The 24,529-nt window shown below is 37.6% G+C and overlaps 1 protein-coding gene across 4 annotated transcripts in view; it reads left to right on the forward strand.

The window, feature by feature from the left end:
• Positions 1-24,529, forward strand: part of POC1B (POC1 centriolar protein B) — a 55,711-nt gene that overhangs the window by 13,553 nt on the left and 17,629 nt on the right. For 3 of the 4 annotated variants that reach the window (XR_011322577.1, XM_069773414.1, XM_069773416.1), the window contains exons 8-10: positions 600-668; positions 3,768-3,920; positions 11,019-11,099. Coding sequence is in view for 3 of the 4 variants with exons in the window: in XM_069773414.1 (XP_069629515.1) it covers positions 600-668; positions 3,768-3,920; positions 11,019-11,099 (303 nt within the window). In the remaining variant the exon portion in view is untranslated. The remainder of the gene's footprint in view (positions 1-599; positions 669-3,767; positions 3,921-11,018; positions 11,100-24,529) is intronic. The other variant, XM_069773415.1, reaches the window with a different exon arrangement.

Here is a 24,529-nt window from a genome sequence, read left to right on the forward strand (position 1 = left end):
TGCATCAATTTTACCTATGACCATGCAGTCAATCTGTCAATATTGTATGCATGCTTAATGTTAAGTAATAAAACAGGTTCTGAATTAATTAATAATTCACTCTCTTGATTGTCAAAATCAATTATTTGGCACGTTAGTCTTTTTGTCTATTGAAAAACAGTGCTTTCTAAGGAGGGGGAAAGCTTATGGAAGATGACTTTTGTAAAGAATGGCAGACACTTTTTCCCTTTCTTCCTAATGCAAAACAAACACCACTTTTGATAATGAATCACTCAATCACATTGGCTTGAGTAATCTAATATATATTTGATAATTTTTCATTGCAGAGTTGAAGCATAAAATCTAAGGAAAATGCCACTGTTTTCCTAGTATTGATCGTAATGCATTGTAAGGCAACATCTTACGAAGATGTGCAATGTTAACTCTCCAATCCAGTTGTTTTGCAAAACTTTCACTACAGTTAAATTGTTCCTTATTTTATTAAACTTGAAAGAATCTATTTATATTGGGTAACAGCATAAGTGTTTTTCTTTTTGCATTAAAATACCATGATTACAGTAATAGTGTAATTTTAATGTATGCTAATTTTTTTCTTTTAGGGACCTGTACTTTCTGTGGCTTTTTCAAAAGGTGGTGAAAAATTTGCCTCAGGTGGAGCAGATGCTCAGGTTTGTGGTATTGTCTCTTTAAATTAAATGTCGTAATCTTTGTTACAGTGGATGGGAGTTAAATACAGTATGTCACAGTAACATGCTAATTACAGTATGTTCACATGCATTCTGTCTAGTAGTGAGTTATATAGACTTTGTTTAGCCTAAAGTTAAATTTGAGGAGAAAAATAAATACATCCTTTAAAAACTTGATCTTAACTACTTTCAATTGGATGTTACGACGAGAAGACCACAATACTAGCCACTTCTTTTTTTATATATTAAAATAATGATTTTTTTAAATAGAAATATTTTAAGTGTTGCAGTTCGGTGTCAACAAAGTAGTTGTGTTGCAACTAGTATTAACGTCTACATGTGCCATGAGGTTTTCACTTCTTTTAAAGTCACTACTCTGTAAGAATTAAGTTGTAGTACTGGGAAAACTTTGTCTAGAACTGGCAAAAAAAATCTTGCTTTAGCTTTGCTAATTTACATTGGTGAAACAGCAAAGTACTGGATTTTGTACAGGAAAGAGTTGTTTTGAGCATTTAAAACAAAAATTATTTTAAATTGGACAGCAAATCATACAATTAATCTTCATCTGCTGTGATAAATCTCTTAATTACAAAAATACTATCAAGCTTAGAATCATCTCTATCAGGTCTTCACTTTCTCCAGAAAGAACTTTTGTAGCCCAAGGCTTAGAGTTTGTCTGAAATATTCCTTAATACTAGCTGTCTTTTTCATTGTTTCCTGTTATAAAAAACTAAAAGCTTAATGTAGATACAGAAAGCCATGCTGTAGAAATGAAGATCTTTTGAATTCACCATAAATCATGTTTATATTCTGTTTTGTGGAGTTTGAAATATGTTTCAGCTAGTTACAGAGACAGTCTTGGAAAATAATAAATACTTTTCAATTAAAAACTTCAGTATCATTAGAAAGAATACAGTCTGTTTCTGGTTTTTACTTGATGTTTTGGGTAGCACACTTTCTAGAATGACTTGAAAGCACTCAAAGGAAATAATTAAAATTGCTTTCTATCACAAGGTGTTAGTAAGAAGCAGTGCCAAGACTTGCAGTTATTGGAAAAGTGAAAACATTAGCAAACTTCCAATAATAATTTTACAAGCATAAAAAAAACCAACCCAAGAATGGGGAAAAGATATTTACTCCTTGAGCCACTAGTCTAGTCTTTTATTTTCCATACTCAAGGGTTTTTTTATGAGAATTTTTCTGTTCCAAAATGAACCTTTGATTCCTAGGTAATACTGAATTGTTGACCTTACTTTTCATGAGTACTTTCTTTTGAGTTTTATGACGATTGATATATTATACTTAACTTGAGAGGAAGTGAAGTGCATGTAATAAACTACGTCACATGACAGAAGATTCATCTGAGAAGCTTTGATGATGGAAAGGACTTAAGAGCATTAAGTAAGCCTTACTCAACCTCCCAAATAAATGCCAGCATACCCTGAGAATGCCTGTCTTCTTGCAAGGTTCCTTTGAATTGGGGACCCCTGAATGACTTGTGTGTTCAGTGCAGCCATGTCTTTGCCTTTCTTCTGCTCTGACTCCACGCTGTAGAGCTGGTGGCACGTGGGATCATGGAGTGAGTAGGTATTATAGTGCAAAAATCTATAAGATCACTCGTTTCTCAGCAGTTTGGTATAGTGGTTTCACGCTGAATGTGAGAGGTACGATCTGGTTTCATCAGGAAGTGCTTTCTTAGGTAAATGTTGAATTTAAAAAGTGGTCATAGTAGGTCTAGTAATGAATCCTGGTTTTATTTACCTTACAGAAAGGCATGATTTTATTTGTTGAAGTTTCTCCCTTTTTCTTGTGAACACTCCAGTGGGAGTAGGCTATTTATTTTGCTGTAACTTTCCGTTTGTATTCTAAGTTTTAAAATGTGCAGTGCTAACCATTGTGTGCTAACTGCCTATATACATATCTTTATCTATAGTAAACATAAGACTTTATTCTTCAGGGTCCGTTTTCTGTTGGTGTATACATACATGTACTCCACAAACATCCTTTTTTGCTGACTTGGCCACAGCCCTCTTCCAGGTCTGCCAGGAGAATAGTTGTGGGACCTCTTCTCAACTCACTGTGATAGAATTCAGTTGGTTTACTGTAAATGTAGGGTGTATTCATTTGAAAAGTTCTGCTGGCAGATCAACAATGTCAAGCTGATGAGCAGAGGCTGGCCATAAAAGTATCATCTATCCCTTGTGCAGTATCCAAAAGATACTGTCTGCCCACAGCATGAGTTGGAGGCAGCTGATTCATTGTAAGTTTACCACAGATTACTTGCTCTATACACATATTATTTCAAGACTATTACATTTTCAAACAACAGATAAAATCTGTTTTTTCTCCATCAAAGAAGAAAAAAGCAGTACGTCTGCTTCTAGTTTCAAGTTTCTTTCTGGTTGGTGCAGAGCCAGCTGAAAACTTTGTTCAGAAGCACATTAAGTATTTGAAGCTAGCATTGGATACTTCTTCTGTTTCTTCCTGTTTGCTTCTTTTCCCAATCAAAAAAACCTCCAGAACGTGTAGAGTTCTGAAGTTCATGGTCTTCACACTTCTTGACTGTATGTGCACATGACAAATTATTTCATTTACCTGCTTCCATGGAAGACATAAGACCTTTTACTTTTAAGTGAAAAACCAAAGTTATACCTATTCCTTTGGAAGGTAGTAGCCTGTGCTGTTAATTCAGCTCTTACCATATAGAAGAGACAACTCATTGTGTCTGGTGACTGGTTTGATGTAATGGGAAATACTTTCTTATGGAATAACTATTTTTCTAAGGTTGTGCATAGTTGCTTTTACACTGTTTGCATTGCAGTTGAGATACTCAAGGCATATACAGATGTTTCCATGCTGGTTTTACTCTTACTAATTTTTGTTATCTGTAATGATGAAGCTGCAGATTTGAAGTACGAGAGACTCTGGGGAAGTGCCTGTGTTGTAGTAGGGATCAGAGTAAGTGATGACAGCAGGCTCATTCTGATGTTGTGATCTATTAGTAATAACAGACTTCACTGAATAATTGTTTTGAGCACTGAATATGCTTCATGTAGTTACTGATATGATGGCTTCTTGCAGGTATTACTATGGAAAACCAACTTTGATTCATTTGATTATAAAGAAGTTCTTAAACACCATATTAGGAGAACACATATTGATGATCCTCCTCATCTTCTTGATATTTACCCGAGGTCACCTCATCTCCACGATGAAAAGCCTCAGTCAGTTGAGGTGAGTGCAATATGAGTAGTATAAAGACTGAAAATATTTTGGTGGAGGAGAGGAACCCTGATAGAATCCATCACTAAGTATTCTCATGTGTCTGGTTCTGTTGTCAATTTGGACATGAAGGTTTCTGATACTTAGCATTTTGGTCAGAACAAGAGCAGGGCAACTGCGTGTATGATGAGCTTCGTAAACAAACTTCTTTGCCAGACTGTCATATTCATTGTAAGGTCAACAAATGAAATTAATTTTATTGGTCACAGCCTTCAGTATAGGTGATCAGTGATGGAACAAACTCAATCACAGTATCTGCCAGCAGATTTAAACCACTCTTGCTGCATCAACAGTTTCCTTCAAGACCCATTCAAATTGCACCCAGTTATAACACGTGCTAAACACACACAGTAGCTTATAGCTGCAGAGTTCAGCTGCCTTTTTTTCAGGTCAACTTTTCCAGACCTCTGCTGTTCAGATGCTTGGTGAAGATATGAATATTCTCTAAAGTAATATTCCAGATTTTGTCTTTCTTTTTTTTTTTTTTTCCCCATCCCGGGTCCCAGGTAATTGAGAAGCTCTGGAAAAGCATTAATGAGTTCAGGCTAAAGTTAAACTAAGGCTAGGAAGCACCTCATTACCAATACTGAAAAGGCACATAAAGGAAATCTGATAGTTGAATGTCAAGAAATTATTCATCGGTTAGCTTTGACAGATTTCACTTAACCTAATGTCTGCATTTCTTAATGGCTGTAACATCTGTAGCAGCTTACAGGCTTCTGGGTTAGCTGCTATGTAGTAGTGAAAGGGCTCTATCTCCTTGTCATTTGTCATAGCAAAGTTTTGGACTCTTGTGGTATATTTGCTGGCCTGATTTCAGGATTTCAAGAATGAAGTTGCTGTGTTTAGTTTTCTATTAACAGCACATTATCTGTAGAATATCTTGCTCTCAAACAGGGAGTACGTTATATTCTTTAAGACAGAACGGTGTCTGATAGTTTCAACAAAACTGATATTACTGTAATGTACTACATATTTGTAAATTTAATAGTATAATAATTATTAGGATCTCTTCTGCAGCTTATTTTCAGAATTAATGTAATAATAGTTTAGACATTGTTAAAGTGAAGTTATCAAGTTTTGTTGGTCCATATGTTTTTTTTCTTTTTTCCTAGTATCTCATCTGCACCTCAGGCAAAATGCAGAACTGCTTGCTTTCTATTTTTCTTTTTCATGAGAAACAGAGATAGAAGATTGGTCTTAACTAAACTGAAGTAACAGTATTTTAAGAGATGCAGTAGATATGCAAGAGTTACAGGGAAGCAGGAAAGGTGGTTCAAACACAGGGTATTTAAAAGCATAGATGACCTTTTCAAGTTTGCTACAAGCCACTACAATGTCATCTAGACACTTGAGAGATGTTATAATACATTGCCCTGAGTTATGCTGAGCTGGTTAAGTTTAGTCCCTGCTAGCAGGAATGAAGATGGATTACCTAAGGATAAAGTTCAAGTGGTAGAACACAAAAAATATTCAAGAGATGTACAGGTAGAACTCAAGAGGGAAGTAACTCTGTCCATACTTTTTTGAATTTGTAATGTTTCATGCTTCTCTAGGTTTGTTACTGCTTTTGTGTAGCTGTTGCTTCTCTATCCCTGTTTTCCTCAATGTGGCAAGGTCCCTGCTATTCCAGAACCTTGTTCTGGGGAAATAGTACACACAAAATGGAGCTGGCTTTGCTCAGAATTTACTCAGCTGGGTTCAGAGAGACAGTTGTAGCGTTTTCACACACCACAGTTGGAAATGCTGTTTGAATGAAACAGCTTGCACAAGGCCATTAAGAAGTGCAGGTACCACCTGGTATTTTGCCTTCAGGATAGTGACTGAAATGTGGAGCTTGACTGTACTTTCACCTTTTCTCAGAACTTTTCCGTATTCACTCTTCAAAGCTATACACAGAGCCAGTAATATTTAAGATACCTTGTCTCATTTTTTTTCTCTCCCTGCCTACTTTTTGAAGCATAATTAACTTTTACAAGAAATTCCTTACTCATTTCTCCTCCTCTTCAGACCAGCAGTAGCATCAATTTTAACGCAGTGTTGAATTTCTTGTTCTTAAATTATAAATCTTTACAACTGTTCTCCAACTGCACTGATCAATGCGATTCTTGAATATTCAAGTAAATAGAGGTTTAAAGCTTATAATCATTACAATTATTCAAACAACTTGGAAATGTAAGTAAATTGTTCTCTGAAGGCATCTACTTTTTTCCGTTGCCCATAGAGGTAATCTTGGGTGACCAGCTCAAATACAGGTGTCTAGCAGTATGCCTAAATTTAGCTGAGATAAATCCCAGTCATTGTCTGCCTTTGGAATAAGGAGCTCTTGGAGATATTTGAAAATAGTATTAATTATTATTAATTAGTTTAATCAGTAATGCAGTTTTAGTGCAATACACTAAAAGAAATGCATTCCACTTGGTGACAGTTGTATTTCTGAATTTCCTGTGTTAGTACATAATTAAACTTTCATATACTAGAGACGTCTTTAAAGCAGATGGAAGATAGAAATAAGTTTTCTTTAAAAACATAGCATTGAGGTTTGAACTTAAGATGTGTAGAGTTTATATCTTAAGCATGAAAAGCTACTATTGATTTAGTTACATCTTAAAATTTTCAGTGTAATTTCAGTTGTATTTTCTTACCTGAAGGAAATCCAAATATACGCTAGATGGCAGTAGAAATAAGAATATATGGCTTGCTTGGAGTGAGGGTGCCAGTCTAGTCCAAAGAACAGTGCCTAGTCAATTTGAAAGCTAAATTTCTCTTGGTATGTTTGGAGTGGCTATTTCACAGCTAGCTACATTACTTTCCTAGGAAATATTTTGTGCGAGTCATTTGAAACTTCCTCTTTTAATTTTGTTAATTTTTAGGGTTTTGATATAATACCAATGCCTTATGAAATGCATTATAAAAATAAAGGGAAGGGAGGGGGTTGAGATTGGATATGCTTTACTAAAATCAACAGAGGGATATCTGTAGGGGCATGATCATTTAATTAAAGCATATGGCTGAGAATCACATTCTTAGTTGGGCCTGCTTCTTGTGTTCTTCCCCTAGTGCTCTGTCCTAAGCAGTGATCTTAATTCCTGTCTCTCACTTTCTTTAAATAAAGTATTTTGGTTTCATTCCATTTCAATCTTCAGAAATCTGTCATTCCTTACATGAAAGGTTCTGTAAAAACCTTCCTTCAAATATATTTTCTTGTACTATGAATCAAAATGTGATAGTTGCATCATCGTATTGGAAGAAGATAATGAAAATACTTGATATATATCAGTTTACCAGGTAATTAAAGGAAAGCTTTGGAAGAGTGTTTTTGAAAACCTTTAATACATGATAGTTCTTTCTACCTTGCTTTTTAGTGTTCTGGGTTTTCTTGTCTTCTGAAGTTATGTCTTTCCAAATAAGTTTGGGGAGATTATTTAGCAGCTAACTACATCACCTTGTCAGGAAATGTCAAGTAATTGGAAACTTTTACACTTAGCTTCATCCTATTACCTCATTAATTTGTAGTGCAATATTAAATACAAATATTTGCAAGAAGGGTTTAGCTACAGCCTTCATGGTTTTGTGCTCTTTTCTTTAGACACTTTGCTATTTCTGACTTCTTGTTTAACAATTCTATAGATATATAGATATAGCTTTAAATATGTCGTATGACAGTTCCTGCACCACTAGTCAGTGTTTGCAATGCCCCTCATCCTCCCCTTATCTCTGATAAAGCAGTAAGCAGAACTATATGCAGAGGAGACTTTCATTCCAGCTCCAGGATGTGACACTTCCACATAAAGAGCACATTTTCTTAACTTAATCATACCATGTATTTATTTAGCAACCCTGTATCAAGAAAAGCATTTAACTCATTCTACAATATCCCTGATGTATATAACAAGGAGATATTATCTCAAAGAAGATGTTTCAAGAGCTATTAGTAATAATACTACAGTAGCTCCTCTACATTAGAGTGTTGATAGGTGAGAGGCACCTGATGTCCTTCTTCTGCAGAGTCCTGCAGGTGCCTTGTCCTCTCTTCGGTGCCCAAATAATGCATGTCGGAAAAAGACTGTAGGCTTAGCTGCCTATAGTGTGATTGACGTTCAGGTAATGTGTTAATTATGTTTATTACAGGACTGACTGAAGGTCAGAAGCAAATGACCCTGGTTATGCTGGGCTCTAAACAAATGTAAGCTCTTCAGGACAGTTGTCTGTTTAAATACACAGGGTATGTAGAGAGGGAGAAAAAGCAAAATTTGCGGTTCCCCTCTTCCTCGCCTTAACTCTGATGAAGTGGTAAGCAATACTATATGCAGAGGAGACTTCCATTAGTCATGTTTCTGTAGAGAAGAAACTAAAGAAGCCCAGTTAAAATGGCAGAGCTTTCAGATAAATGGGAAATTATTACTTAGACCATGTTACCTGGCTTCGGTTCTCCTTTTTCCCTTTCTTTCCTCCAAGTCCATTTGACAAAACTGGAAGAAAGCAAGACTTGATCCTAATATCTACAAATTGAGGGAGAATTTTAAGTTATCAGCTCTGATGGCCCTGTAGCAGGATGGGTTTTCCTGATTGTCTCTGGGTAGCTCATTATCAATTGATGCAACTATAATCTGAGTTAAAAGACAGAAAAGCTACAAAAATGAGCTCATGGATGAAGAATGGTTTGTTGAAACTGCAATCCAAGAAGGAGCTAAACACTACTAGTCAGAAAGGTGAACTAGCTTAAAAACAGAATTAAGATCTCCCCTTAAGGAAGGGTTGTCATCTCTGATTTGTAAGTGCTGCAAAGTGTGAGGATCACTTTCAGCTTGAATAATCAGGTAACATCTGTATTTAAATGTATTTTTGCCTTCTAGCTTGCTAGTAAACTTTGTTCATCTTCTTCCTTCTCCCCCACATCCACATTTACCAAGGAAGATTTTACTTCTATTAGTTTTAACAAATTTCTGCATGTAAGTTAAGGAAATCCAAATGAATGGAATGAAAAGGCTTCAGGCAGTACAAGATGCTGTTGCTTGCCTTCCCTGGCTACTAATTCCAGTTTTAAGATCTCATTCTGGCTACTTAACAAATGGATCTCTGACCTAAAAATCTATATACCAACGTATGGGCAGTGATTTTTGCTTGTGGAAATAGCACTGAAGCTGTTACTGAGTGAGCAGCTCTGGCTGAGCCAGAGTTTTGACAGCCTTCAGGTGAAATAGTAGGCTCTTTCTCCTTGAAAAGACAAAATAAAGTGACCCTTGTATCTAATAAACTTTCAGCAACTAAAATATAAACCTGTCACTAGGCAAGTGTGAGTTTTAGGGGTTTTCTTTATATTTTTTGCACTTCCAAGTAAGATGGTTGGAATTAATGCTGTCTGATAAGGCTGCTGTTGGGTTACTGATGACAAGTTGAATAGAGGAAAGTTCATTTCTATTTACTACGCCAGACTTCTTGGTGATTTGAAAGTCATCTAGTCTTCCTGTGAATTTTGTCAGTTCATAAAATAATAAGAATAGTACTTCCATACATCGCACTGAGGGCAAATGTATTAGGCTGTGATACACCTGGGTAATACAATAGTAGGAAAAATACACACACAGATTTTTATAGGGAGGATATTTTGATCCTTAGGTGAAACCATAAGATAAATAAAGATAAAACTTTATATTCTGTTATATTTTGTTAATGCTTCACTTTCAGGAAAGGACATGAGCAAAATATTGCTAAAGTTAAAGATTAACTCCTATAACCAACCATAAGTGAGTAGTCCAACTGTGATACTAAGACATCAAAATCGCAGATGTTATGATGACATATCTGATCAATCAGCCTCTGACATTATCCCAGTATAAAGCAGTTTTTCCTGTAGTTTTAGGAAAAGCATGATTTGTGTTTGGCTGGTTAACTTATCACAGATTTCAGCGTTACCTTCTACCCGTTTTCCACAACAGTGTTTTTCAATTTATTTTGACAATCAGGGTTGGCACGTCAGAAGTAAGCACGTCGACAGTCTGTTTGGTTGCGATAGATGACTTGAGGAACTCGAGCGTGAGCTGGGAACTGATCGATCTGGGCTGCTAAGTGTGTGCTCGCTTTCAGCTTTGGTGCTAATGGTGTACCCATTGTACCCAGTAAGGCAACTGGGGCTTAGGGACTGGACTGGTGCACGCCGACCTATGCATTGCTGAGCCAGAGTGGCTGCAACTGCGTTGAGCCTAGCTTAAGCTGAGTGCTAGTGGGACTTAGAAGCTGCGGTATGGATGTGTCCTAAGTAAACTACAACAGGCAGGGGACCAGTGTAACATAAAAAAAATAGTTGTATGTGGAAACCTCCACAAGTGGAGGGCTTACTGCTGTCCTTGGGCTGTAACAAGCTAATTGAGCATCGTTGCTAGAAGGCAGCTCTGGAGTTCAGAGCCCGCTTCTGCCAGGGACAGTTCTCTTGGTGGAAGGAGGAATAGGAAAGACGGCCTACAGCTGCCCCCACAAGTGATTGACGCTGGAAAGTAAAACACAAAGGTGACTTTCAGGAGCCCTTATAGTTGTGCACATGCAAAAACTTTCAAAAGCACCTGCAAGTGGCAGTTACAGAGTTGAGAAATTTTTGGAATACTTCCTACTGCTCAGTACTTCAGCAGCATCGTTGGCCACCGTTAATTGCATGGCTTCAGCCTTGGGCAGGTTTTGAGTTAGTTGTCTTAGTAAATCAATTTCAAACTAGTAATTTCATTTTTATTGATTTGTCATACAACTGAACTTCTTAATGCTTGCACCTCTTGTGGTAGAAATCCCCTGAGTTAGTTTTGGGTGATGGAAGTTTATGAAATATAAATTATATTTCTGTAATAAATGCATATGTGGATTCTCTTTCTGTATTATATGATTGCATTTTACGTGGTTGCAGGGTAACATCCTACCTTTATTTTTACTAATTTTAAAGCCTGTTTCCAGTCCTTAGTGAATAGCGGTGCCTTAATGTAGCAAGTGGTCCTTTTTATTTCAGTCTTATTTCCCTTTCTCTACTGGTGCTGAAATAATAATATTATCATTCATTTTCAACAGGTCGACCCTACCTTTGATGTGACTAATACGCAAACACCCGACCCACCTGTCATAGAGATTAGCTCATCTTTCAGCACTGCCGTAAGTTGCCTTCTGAGAGTTGGGGGGGGGGGGGGGGAAAGATAGGGTATAGCTTAAACTAACAGGTTATTGGAAATGTGCTCTTTCTGTCTGTTTGAATGAATTTTTTTGTTTTTTTTTTTAACAACTGTTGACTGCTCAGAGCTCAATATCCGAATTTATCAGCTTAAGCTTTCTTTCACAGTTCCCAAGGCTAACCAGAAGATGGTGTAATAGCAAAGCTTTCATGTTTTACTAGTAATTTTACCCATATACTAAGCAGAAATTCTAATTATAAGCCCATGCTAATTATATCTAAATATTACTGTTAAAATTTGTGGCTTATTCTCAAACACTTCTTGTAACTCTTTGTCTTTATCTGCAAATAATGGGAAACCTAAAGAATAGTTGCCTCACTGATAAAATTCCAAAATTGTTTCTCTTCTTTAATTTTTCTCCTTTTAAGGCACCTAGTAGTTCTCTAGGAGAAAAAAAAAGTAACACATTTTAAGACAGAATTATAGGATTAGATCCTTCTAGTGTTAGCTTTTCATATGACATTGGTATGGCATGTGGGAGGAAAGGAAGGCAATGTTTTAACGGTAGTTTCGTAGGAGGAGAAATATGCTCTCCTGGTATGAAATCTAAAAGACGTACTGTTCTAGTATTAGGTTAAAATGAGAATTTCTCTTTTAGCTCTAAATCTGTTCCTGTGAAGGCATAAATTGTATCTTGAGCAATTTTAGTTACCATAACAAGAGTTTGTGTGGCTGAAGGGTTAAATGTGAATAGGCAGCAGGTGTGGTTTCTGCTGTTCTATTTTGTCATGAATGCTTTATGAAAAGGTATTTTGTGAAAGTACTTTATAAAATTCTTTAAGATCATTTATTGAAGATCATGATACAGAGGTTGATGTCTAAGAGAAACTTTTTCTTCAAAACAAATAATCATATAATAACTTTTATTTGAGATGATAATTCCATATATATTAAGGTTTAGCAGTTGTGTTTTCACAATGGAAATATGGTTCTTTAAGGTAACTTCTGTCAAAAGTAATTTGCAGACTTACAGAAGTCTCTTTAGTGGGCTTGACAGACAGTGGATTGTGGTGGATATAATTTATTGGCTACCTATCACTTTAAAATACTCTGTGTTCATTACTTCCTGATCTTAATAATGATCACAGAATTCAAACGTATGGTTACACTGTAATTCTTTGTTACATACCTATAAATCTGCCAATCATTTAATCTCCTTCATTAATTCTTCTAATATGAGAACAGTTTATAAAACTTCATGCCCAGAACTCATAGTAGGAATAAGTTGACCCACTAGAGACATCACCCTTTTGATTACTGGCTGGCTTGCTTTACAGTCTTTCTTGTTACGAAAATGTTGCTTTAGAATTCATACATTTTGGCTGTGTCAGTAATCGCTACCTTTTTTTTTTTTTTCCCCATTATCTTAATCTGTTCACCATTGATTCTCACTTTTCTGCATCTCAGCATTCACTGTCTGCATCTTTTTTCCATCTAGCAACATTTTTGTATACTTGTTACTTGGACTACAGCCTTAAGGACAACCGCTCTGTCCAACACACCACTATTGACTCAAATCCAGAAACCATTTGCATGTCTTCTCTGCCACTAGCATCCTTCCTCCCCCATAGTAAGTAACACTTTCCCCAACCTTGCCAGCCTGGCTGGTCCTCCCTACTTTCTAATGTCAATTCATCTTTTAGTGTCATCATCCTCTTCAGTGTCTGTCTGCTGCATTACCAGCTTCTGTTGTTTGTGGAATTGTTACCTGTTTCTTAATCAGGCCAGCCATCCAGTCTCTTTGTGTCTTGTTCCCAAAGGGTTCTGGATCTCACTGACTTGGACCTTTTCATCTGCAGCTGGCTCAATTTCCCTAATGTGTAGAAGCCCTGCCTGTAGAGGCTTCATGTGTTCTTTATAAAAATCAAAGGGGGAAGGGCAGATGCTGGATTTCTTCCCATCCCACCTTCACTGCCAGTTTTCGTCTTGACACTGTTGTCCTCACTTGAATGATACTGTGTTTGTGCATTATTTGTGTATTTATTATTTGTTTAATCCTCCTCTAACTTGAGGTTACCAACCTCTAGTCTAATTCATCCTCCTCCCCCATTCCTCTCCCTGATTCCAACCCCCCGGGTTGTTCTTTTTCTACTGGTTATCACAGACAATATCACTGTACACTTTTCTCTCTTTTTTTTTTTTTTTTAAACTTGTCAAGACCCATCTTAAAGCTGCTTATGGCTTTTTGTTCCTACTTCTACTGGAAGAATGCTGTTCAAATGACTAAAAATCTTTGATCAGGTTGCCAGGTTAATTTACAAATGTCCTGTCTATACCTACTTATTCTTTTTGAAGTGTTTTGCTCTAGCTTAAGCAGTTCTTCTGCCCTTTTGATATGTGTAGAGAGAGAAAAATGCACTCTGCACTTACGTATCTTTAAGGGTTCTTGTTCAATGTCTTTATCACGCATGTAACACAGCAGGGCCTAAGGGTTATTTACAAAACACCTTGGCAAGTCGCTGGATCACTGGAAGTAGCTAATCGACATATTTACTTCAGTTCTGCTGAAGAAGAGATACAGCCTTTCTTGGATCACTGTCTCAAGTATTTAAAGACTGGCTTATCTGGGACAAATAACAACATTGAAGCTTTTGTAGGATCTGTGATGAGTTCCCTAAAGCTCCCTGAAATATCTTCAGGGAAATTGGAAATCTATGCAAAACCTTGTAATGTTTTGTTGAATGGCTATCAAAAGTCCTGACAGTAAGCAGGCAAACTCCTGTAGATCTCAAGCTACTCCAGAAAATAAGAGAAAGTGTTCTCCCTATTGAGAATCTCTTCTTCAGCTATTGGAGCTGTGACTGGTCTTACTGCTCATAGGAAATATGCTATCACTGCCCCTAAGATGACTTGTGGCAGATCGAAAAGGTATTCCTTTTCCTCCCTTCTGTAAAGATTTATTAATAAAAATTATGAGCAGTGCAGGTTGAGTGGGATGTCTGGAGTCATTTCACCTAACCTCCCCCTTAAAGCAAGGCCAACTTCGATCAGGTTCCTAAAGGCCTTGTCCAGTTCATTTGTTAATAAGTGTAAGGATGGAGATTCCACCACCCCGCTGGGCAGCTTGCTCTAGTGTTTGACTGGTGAAAATGTTTTGGTTTGGTTTGGTTTATTTTGTCGTAATATATGGCTAGGATTTCCTATGTGCCAACCTGTCTGTTGCCTCTAATTCTAACGCAGTCGTTCTCTAATAGTGTTTGGCTCTGTCTTCTCTTATCCACCCGTAAGATATTTGAGATGGCAGTGAGATCTTCCTGTATCCTTCCTCCTTAAGGCTGAACAAACCTGGTTCGCTGCCTTGTCTTGTATATCATGTGTTCCAGCCCCCTCACCATCTTGCTCGCCCTCCGCTGGACTTGCTCCAGGATGTCAATGTCTGTCTTGTATTGAGAAGCCCAAAACAGGGGACACAACTCTAGATAATTAAGTTGCTGCTAAGTATCACTGTCATCTGTTCTTGACAACTGTCTGCCTGGAGAAGATTTGGAAAAACAAATATTTAAAAATTTATCACTCTTGATTCTTTCTTGTGTATTTAAAATACATGTTTAGATATTTTCTTTGTAATTCAATTATATTTTGAGCTTTATCTGTATGAGGAAATACTGGTATTATCTCTTCCTCCCACTCCTCCTCTTCTTTTCAAGGAATTTTAATTTGTTGCTTCATCAAAGCCAACAATCCATAACAACTTCCACACTTAAAATGCCTACTTATGTGGGCTTTTTCAATTTACCTACTTTTATTTTCCAGCTTCAAAGACTAAGGCAAGATATGCAGGTATGAATGTTCTCATAGGGATTTTGCTAGAAAACACTTAAATTATTAAACTCTCTGAACTCTAAACATGTTATCTTTTCAACTTGTGTTCCAAGTTAAAGCTGTAAGGTCAGCTCTTTTTGAACATGGTGAAAAACCTGTTTTCATCCAAGATTCACATTGATGCAACTTCCTTTGTAAACTTTGTGAAGGGAATGTGGTCACTGTGTCGGTGGAAAAACTTCAGGGTAATCTTCAGTATGGAGCAGCTTTCTTTTGGACTATATTTACAAAGACATTAGAAATTCCTGTCTGTATGTTATTATTGTTAGGGAAATAGCTTTGAATTTGATTCATTTATTCAGTTCTCCTGTGTGTTACTAAAACCAGTATAAACCCAAGCTACATATGCTTAGCTAACTGGAATTTGCATAATGCCCTGACTTTTCCAATGGTAAGAGCCTTCATATGTTGCAGTTATTAAAAATGAGGTGTGTTCTAGCCTTTTACACTCTGACAATGTTCACTGAATTGGGGTCAAGGTTTGGGGGCTAGGGGTGGTGTTTCTTTCTCCTTTCTATCTCACTGAAGATTCTGAAATCATTACTGCCTCTCTCCCACCCCTTCTTTTCCGTGTAACAAGCAGCTTAATATTGCTTTTGTTTTCTGAACTATTGAAAAGGAAAAACTGTAAGCCTTGTTTCCCTTTGGGAGTATTTCTTCGTGTTTCATCCTCTGATTTTACTTTTTAGTTTTGAGGGAGGTTGGGTTTTTTCAAGTCTGTAAGACAATACATCAGTAACCTCTGGTCCCTGATAAGCTGTTGGGAACAAGGGAAAGTTGATGATGTCTAGGTACTTTTTACTAACAGCAGCAGGAAATCACTGTAGAGGCTCTCTAATGTTCCATCCCCTGACTTTGCTCATGTAAACAGGATTTGGAGGAAGCAAAGCAATGTACTGTAATCTGGAAGTCAGAATGTCTGTGCTGGCTGGGAGATGTTTGCTGTTTTTTCTCTTCCAGTGCTAGTTAACGCTGAAAACAAGACATGTTTATTGTTCATTTACAGTACGATTTCTACAAAGTTAAGACTGGATTAATTATTGGAAGGGGAAAGATAAGGATTGTTCCTGTTTGGAGCAAAAGGAACATACTATGTTTTAAAATAGAAAGTGACCAAATAAATTCTCTCTCCTACCCCCACCTTGTTAAGTGAGTGAAAGCAAATAAGAATATGTGCAACTTTTATTCCTCAAGATAGAACAATGTTGGTATATCTGTACTGCACTTGTAGTAGGTGTCTTGATGCAAAAAGTAGAAGTATCTGTACTCTCAATTTATGCTATACACATTGCTTCCCCAGTATATATTTCAGGGTTTAGGTATTTTAGACACAATTTTTTTCTGCCTTTGAATACAACCCCCAAAAAATGCACCCCAACCTAAAAAACGTCCCATATATTTTGCAAAGACAGCAATTATGAATGCAAAATTTGCATCTATTCTTCCATCTCTGTGTACATGAAGGCTTATTCAACTATTCTTCCTCATGGGAACTTACTTTGAAAAGACATTAGAGTGATGTCTCTTCCTTGCATGGCTTAACACAACTCCAGAATCCTGAAGAAGAGGATGACAAAAGAAAATTTATCTTAAAAGCTAAAAACACTGCATATTTTCCCTACCATGCAACTTCAAATTTTTCTGATTTACATCCTTTCCTGGCTCCAGCCTTACATGGAAATAAACATCAACTATCTCCAGTGAGGTTAAGGGGAGGGAAAAAGGAAGAAAGGAAAGAATAGGAATTTCATGCATAGATGATTTCCTCTAGGGCCCAAGTCCGGTTCAGAAGGGAACAGCCAGTAGAGCAAAACTCATATGGCACTTCCCTGTGCACAGTGGTTGCCTTTACTGCTTGTTATAGTTCATCTGAAAGCACAACAGCTTTCTGTAGTTCATGGATATCAAGGTTTTTTGGGACCTTAGACATTTAGCCTTTCACTTAAACTCTGATCATTGCGTGGTATTCATACATTTTTCTCCACCAAAGGAAAGTTCTGGCACTATCCCTTTGAAAGGAAGACTGGAATCATTGTCCTCTAAGAAAAAGAGAAAAATGTCCTGCTTGTGTTCTTTGTTCAAAACTCAGTTGCCAATTAGACTGAGCTCTGCACTGAGGAGTGATCCCACCTGTAGAAGGGCTTTGATAAAAATTGACAGTTCCCAGCCTCTCCCATCACCTTACCTTCCTTGCTCCCAGACAGAGAAATAAGAAAGGCCACTCCCTGAATAGCTATGGATTTTTTCATATACTGCCGTTCTTCTGATTACCAGTAAATGCATATTTGAACAAACCGCCAACTCCATGACCTGAACTCCAAATCACAAACACAGAATGAAATTAGGGAATAACGTGAAGAGATCCCGTTTCTCCAAAGGTTTGAGGTAAAACTGTCTGCCCCTTTTCCATAGATGAGCATACCAAAACCTTTCAAACAGCCTCTGAATCTCTGATGCCAGGTCTTACAAAAACATAGAATAAATGCTGCAAATAGAGGGACTCGGAAGTGTTCAGTGCAGCAGAATAAAAATAAGAATTTGTAAACTCAGCTCTTGTGTCTTTACAAATGAATCCTTCTCTTCTGTCCAGTCTTGCTCTTAAACAAGCAATTTTTAGTGTCACCTTGGCTTATGGCACACTCCAGACAGACCTTTCTACTCTTTGCACGCTATGCAGGTACAGCGTGTGGGGCTGGGGGAAGACGATGGGCTGCCTTCTCCCTACAGCTCTGCAGCTAAACATGTTCAGCTGCTCTCGGGGAAGGAAAATCTCTCGTCCCTCCCAAAGGCTACACCGAATCCCTCTGGAACAACCATGAAGCAGTGGAGACAGCCTTTTCTGTTGCCCAGCTAGGGCCCTTCCAAAGAAGGTATGGTGTATACGAACAAAATGGCTCATCTTCTGTCACAAGTGCCAAAAGGATGAAGCGTTTGGCATATTGAACAGTGAATTTCTAAACTTGCATTTTGAGCCTCTGCAGAGGCGCAGGCATGTTTAAAAAGATTTGTGTGCTTAATCTTAAAAGCAATATGCTTTGATTCCTCTAGCATCAAATAACGCTTAAAGATCAGATACATGAAGGTGAAGTCAACATTTGTAATAAAAGAAGAATATGATCCAAATGGCCCTTGCGTTTTGCAGCGATGCTATTCTAACACAGCGTGTAACTGCTGGTTTACAAGGAGAGAACAGGAAATGTGTTGTGCCGCTACATAATTAGGTAATAATACATGTCTTGATGTTCCTTAATAGGCTTCATTATATTCTTTGAGTGAACTGGAGCTTGAGAGAAAGTCAAGTTTTCATTGGAGACAGAATTCTGAATTTGGGCACTAGAGAGTGCAAGAATATAATATTTCCTATACTATTTTTAGCCCGCTTTCCTGAGGAAATGTACCTTATGAGCTTGTACTGTTTATTTGTCTGTCTCTGTCCTATCTCCCTAATAATTTTTGAATCAAATAGTTGGTGGGGCTGTTTTTAAACCAAGTCTGGAAATAAGCAGTTAGTAGAATAAGGAAATATATTAGTGCTGCCACTAAAGAAAAAGCCAGTGGGATGTGACACTGAATTCACTGATACTGGACTAGGCACAGACTAGCTACTGGTGACCTGCCCCATAAAGAGTGTCACAGCACATACGGAGGGAGCTTGAGTTACTGTAGGACAGGAGCCCCAGGAGAGGGACCTAACAGGGAAAAAATCTCCCTCCCGCCGCCATATAAAAGATCAAGCTTCAGTGTTTAGTTTCCTCACAAGGCAGTTTGTTTAATTATGTTGCCTTTGCCCATAGTGACACTATTAACAGATGCTGTTGCTGGACTGTTGGTACTGTTTTGTAAGATAACTGGCTTGTTGCGGATGACTTTTAGAACTGGCAATATTTTACTTTGTATAGGGTCTTACTCATGGCAACAGTGCAATGCTTCGGGAATGCTTTTCAAGTTGATCCGTGTCTGTATATTGTTCCTTTAGCAAATCAGCACATTTCTGGGAACTAGAGGGATGGAAGTTCCAGGTATTATTTCTGTTTCAACTTCCTGAGATACTGTCCGCGTACTCTCTGACCTTGTCTGCCCAAGCAGTGTTTTGCCCCGCTCGGGCTGGGAATCCAAGCTGTATTCACAGTTCTCACAGCTGATTCTGCGGCATGCAGAAAATGCCCGACAGCTCTCAGCCCACACATCCCATAACAACTGGTTCCTTCCTCTTCCTGAGGAAGAGTAACATCCTCTGAGAAGAAGCGTCCCCTGAGGAATGCAGGAACAGCAGCGAGCCTTTCACACAGGAAATTACTACTATAGCACTTGCAGAAAAGTGTTTCTGTCACTTGGATTGTCAGTCTGTAATGAGCTTCCTGCTGACCTAGATGATGATTTACTACTGATCTAAATGCCATTTGTGAGTCAGTTAGCTTAATGGAAGTTAATGAAGTTAGCATTCAGTAGCTCTGTTACTCCGTAAACACCTGTTTTAATTTTTTTCATGCAGTAGCACAAGTTAAGTTTTGGACTTCTTGGTATTCACGGGACTTTAATAATTCTGAGATTGCACATTTTGTGGGACTGAGAAACAAGGGAATGTTTAGATTAGTTCATATTGCGTGACTCTCTTAGAGAAGATTGCAAGGTTTTATTTTTGTTTATCTTAAGTTGGATAATAAAGCTGAGCTACAGATCAAGCATGTCAGAAAACAAGACGCTAAAGCTAAAATACTGCCCTTGAATTACCCTTTGTTCTTAAATACTACTGGAGTCTAAGTTTAGCGCAGCATGCTTGCAACTGTGTGGTAGAACCTTGAATATGAAATGAAATATAGAGAGATAGATATAACCAATGCTATTCAAAATGGTTAATGCACATTTGTTACAAAAGCAAACATTTTAATGGTGTTTAAATCTTATTTTTCCTAAATGACAGGGCTTGAACAAGTGCTAGCAAATTCTATTATCAGTTAGATTACAGTGGTATCTAAACCCAGAGGGTGCTTTCTGCCTAAAAGCTGGTGTGTTTTCCAAATATATTAATTGTTCTAATACAACACATCTCTCCTTGCAAAACTTGCTGCGTTACTATCTAGTTTGCCATAAGAGAAGTAGTTACTTGCTTCATGTGAGATAATAGAAACACTGAGTCAGATCCAAAAATTACATAGGTTGCTTAAAACAAGACTGAGACTTTTCAAATAAAATTTGGCACCAAGGGCAAAAATGTTCCTTCATCAGGTAGATGTTTGATATAGAAAAGCTCTGAAAGCATCTTGGCTTGTATCTTCTACCAAAATAGTTTTGGGGTCAGAAATTAGGTAGGACAATTATAAAGGATGGTTTCACAGTCATTTTAACTTAATGACTGGTTTTGTTTGGTTAATTCCATCCAAGTCAATTCCCTGATCTGCTCAGCTATCCAAACAGTAATACCGGCACAAAGCAAATAATGAGAAAAAATTATTTGGAGATTAAGTAAGAGGTTAGCACTGGCTGTAACCTGACTGAGGTTGCCCAGTGTCCGTGAGCCATGTATTCAATGTGATTGTGCTGTAACACGTACAGGTGTGTTACATGCGTGACACATCTGAACATCATCTTTTTTTAAGATGCAATGGAAAAATGCAAGCAAAGGAGATGGTAGTAATGGTTTCCTTTCGTTCATGCAGTAGGTGTGTTGGATTCAGCTATTTTTTTCAGCCTAAGAGGATTCATCTTGCTTGCTTCTGTCTGATGGCTGTAACCTAAACAGCAGGTAACTGAGACAGAGGCAGAGTGGAGGAGCTCCGTCTTTCATGCTTGAATTTGAAGCACTGTAAAGTAAAAGCTGAAAGTATATGGCATCAGAGCAAAGCAAGTGAGAAGCAGTTCACGGTTAGTGATTAGGGTGTTCTTCTGGAAAAGAAACACTGGATCCTATTGCCTTTATGCATTTTGCAATAAATAGTGTTGGGGGGACAGAGGGGGGCACGGAGAAAGTGGGAGCTACGTGATCGATGCCATGAGTAGAGACACATGGCATCACTGTTCTGAAAAGCTGTACCTTTGGGGTTTGGGTTGGGTTTTTTTGTTTTGGTTTGGTTTTTTTATCCCCTCAGTACGGTACTCTGGTTGTACCAGCTTGGGTTGGTGCGAGGGAGGGAGGGATAGATAGATGCTGTCCTCTGGTTGTTCTAACTGCACGGGGGTTGTGCCGCCTGGATGCCGAGGTGTCAGTCCCACATTGCCCATCAGATACCTGAAGCACAGGCGCTACAGTGCAACTCTGAGTTGACTATTACAGTACCTTTATTGTAGAGGAAGACCCCTTTCTTGACATAGAGATTTAAGTGAATTATTTACTTTATCTAAGAATAGGTTAAGGACAAACCAGTATCAAATGTTCCTCACTGAAAAGATTACTCTTCGAAGCCATGATTTGTTCTTATAGGTGTTTCCTCATTTCTTACACGTCTCTTAGGACAGGAATTCTGTGTCCATGCTTCCAGTTTTTGCCAGGATAGTGTAACAGTACAATACTACCTCTTGCTCAGTACTTTCAGCTAGTTATAACGACATGTAAGAAGTTACTGTAATTCTTCACTCGATAACCTTATCACGTCATAGTTTTATCATTTCACTCAGTTATATATTACGTTATCATAATTCTTTTCAACATCTCTGCTTCCTGTAGTGTATTAGTCCAGAGTGTCTTCATCTCTGAGATCTTACCTGTGTACAGAAGGTTGTATGTGGATAGCTGAATAAAGTCAGATTCCCAAGTAACCCTGACTGGTTTAGTAGGTTTCCAGTATGCCTTTTTGTGTTGTCTGTAAACTTGATCTTCCAGATCACTAGTACGTTTTGCATGCTACTGAAGCAAGAACCGATTTCAGTGGAATCACTAAAAGTAGCATAATTCTGTAGTTTCTGATCTATCTGTTTTTGAAGAAACATTAGCTAGATAATTGACTTCATACTGCATTACAAGCTAAAATGTGTTAATTAAAATTGTAGCATGCACATTATGGATTTAAAAAAAAAAAAAGTACTTTTATCAGGAACAGTTTGACTAAATATTTCACTAGAGAGGTCTTCAGTTTGACACACCATTTCTTTTCTTTCTCAAACCATATTGATTTGCTTGACGTTATGCCTTAAATCTTTGCTATGTATGTCCTAAATCAACTTTTGAGTGTTTTTCCCTGACACAATCCTCAAGCTGACTGTGACCTGTGACCACCCAGTTATCCTGTTTATCCTTTCTAACTACTGATGGAATGACAGCTTCCCTACTCCCCTGGTATTTCCCCATTATTACAGGACATATTAAACGTCAACATCATTACCTTACTTATTAAGTTATTTCAAAACCATTGAGTTCAAACTATGTAACCCAGTAATCAACAATATTTACATACAGTGTAAATTGTTTAACAGTCTTTTTTGCTACAGTTGGAATAAAGTATTTTGCCAGAAATACAATTACAGCATTTATTATCTTCCAAAATGGAAGATAAAAATACTTAATTAACGACTTCAAAAAATTTCTGCGTCACTCTTTAAAATCTCTAGCTAATAAGTATGCCATTGCTAGGACTTCTTTTGTTCCTGATATTTGTAAAGTACATATAATTCTTGAGCAACAGAAGTTATGTAGCCTAGCTTCCTACAAATCTGTGTTTCATAGCTGACTGTAAGGTTTTATTTGAAGCTTTTTCCTTGCTTTGAGATAATTAGAAGTTCTCTTTCTTTCATATGCATTCTCTGGTCTCCAATAATGTGTAAACTTATGCCAGAGCCTTTCTCCCAGTGGGAGTACTTACTGATTTCTCTTCTTTAGCTGGCAATCTATTCTCTGGAAACTTATCTGAAATGAGCTCTCTCTAGGATATCTCTTCCTCCATCAGACCCTCTTAAATCTGCAACAAGTTCAAAACCTCAAAGTGAGGTGTGGGGACAAGCAGACAGAAGTGATAGTCTCAGCATTGTTGCCTTAGGAAAGTGGGCTAAAATGTCCTTCTTATTGCTCCTAATTCTAATGCCTATGGAGTTTTTGCTGAGGCCTTCAATTATCCTGATCAGCTGTGTTTCATCACTTCTAATTTATGGTCATTTGTATTATTCTGCCTTTTACAGCTGTAAAAAGCAACAGTATATTTTATCCGTGAAGTCTCTAAATCCCCAATAGGAATTTGGTGTTTAGGACTGGAATGTCAGCTGTTTATCTGGGATTATAGTGCCAACTGCTATCGTTTTTATTGTCATTTTAACATCAAGTACAGAGTGCGGCACACGGTCGGGATATTCTGTCTTCCATATCCCACCGAGCGTGGCATCTCCACATCTTGACTAGACCACTACCTGTCATAACTGATACCGTACAATTGATTACATGTTGTTTAGCTCTTCTATGCAGTTGCAAGCACACGGTCAACCTTAATCAAATTAAATTAATAAAGGGGATGTGACAGTATGATATTTTTTTTTGCATGCATTTTAGCATAGTTGTGTTTGTATTTCTTATCTATACCCCAGTGGATAGGATTTAATGCAGTTTTTTATTAATGCTAATTTAGTGAAGTATTTAGATATTCTTTATATCTTTAAATATCTTTCATTCAATTCAGTTATATCCTTAATCCAACTCTAACCCGTACAACCAAACTATTTAGAGAAATACGCTTTACTTTCAAAGAAAGTGCCACATGGCCACGAGCACGAGGGAGCACAAGCACATTTCAGAATCTGAGCTGCTGTTCATAGTAGGAGTGTCTTATAAGTAAGTGTTATGCGCTTAATTTGATTGATCTCTAGGAAAGATTTGTGTTCATGTTGTCCATTATTATTATTAGAAATTATTTTCCTTAAGATGCGGGGACATAGATTGACAGGGAGAGCCACTGACGCTGTGTTTTCATTACAGTATGGGAAGTGATGCATCCTTTTGTACCTTGCACGGACATACAGTTCCATAAATTCTTGCTTTCGCCAGGCTGCTGCTGGTGATAATAAAATACCAAAGTAATTTTTCTTTCAGAAGTTTTAAAAGCTCATAGTATTAGTACAAATAAGGGAGTTTCTTCTAAAAACAGAAAAGTTGTAGAGAGATTGCAACTTAGTCATCATTACAAAGCAAGAGAGCTTTAATTTGAATCCATGGTGATTCTTAACAAAATTTCTGTTCTGTTGCTCGGTAAAGCATTAGACCTCAATGCCAAAGAAATGAGAAGCAGGAGTAGAATAAAAGTTTCCAGTTTCTCTTTGTCCTGGTCTAACCAGTGCACCAGATTTCCAGACCAGACATGTGGTAGTTTATGGAGATACAGTGACACGAGTAAGTTCTACCCTTGTGCTTCAGCTCCAAGTTGTACATGTACTGTGGCTTTCGGTCCTACTTGTGGAACATACTGACGCTCCTGTTTTGGCTGCTAGCGTGATTAGTCACGTTAAAAGAATGTTCTTTTACACCAAAAAGAAACGGTTGACGATGTAGATTCATTTTTTTGTCAGGACTTTGATACAGCATTCATGCAAGAATATACTGAATTGTGTAGACCTATA

This window comes from Haliaeetus albicilla, chromosome 28, assembly GCF_947461875.1.
Source record: "Haliaeetus albicilla chromosome 28, bHalAlb1.1, whole genome shotgun sequence".
Classification (NCBI taxonomy): Eukaryota; Metazoa; Chordata; class Aves; order Accipitriformes; family Accipitridae; genus Haliaeetus; species Haliaeetus albicilla.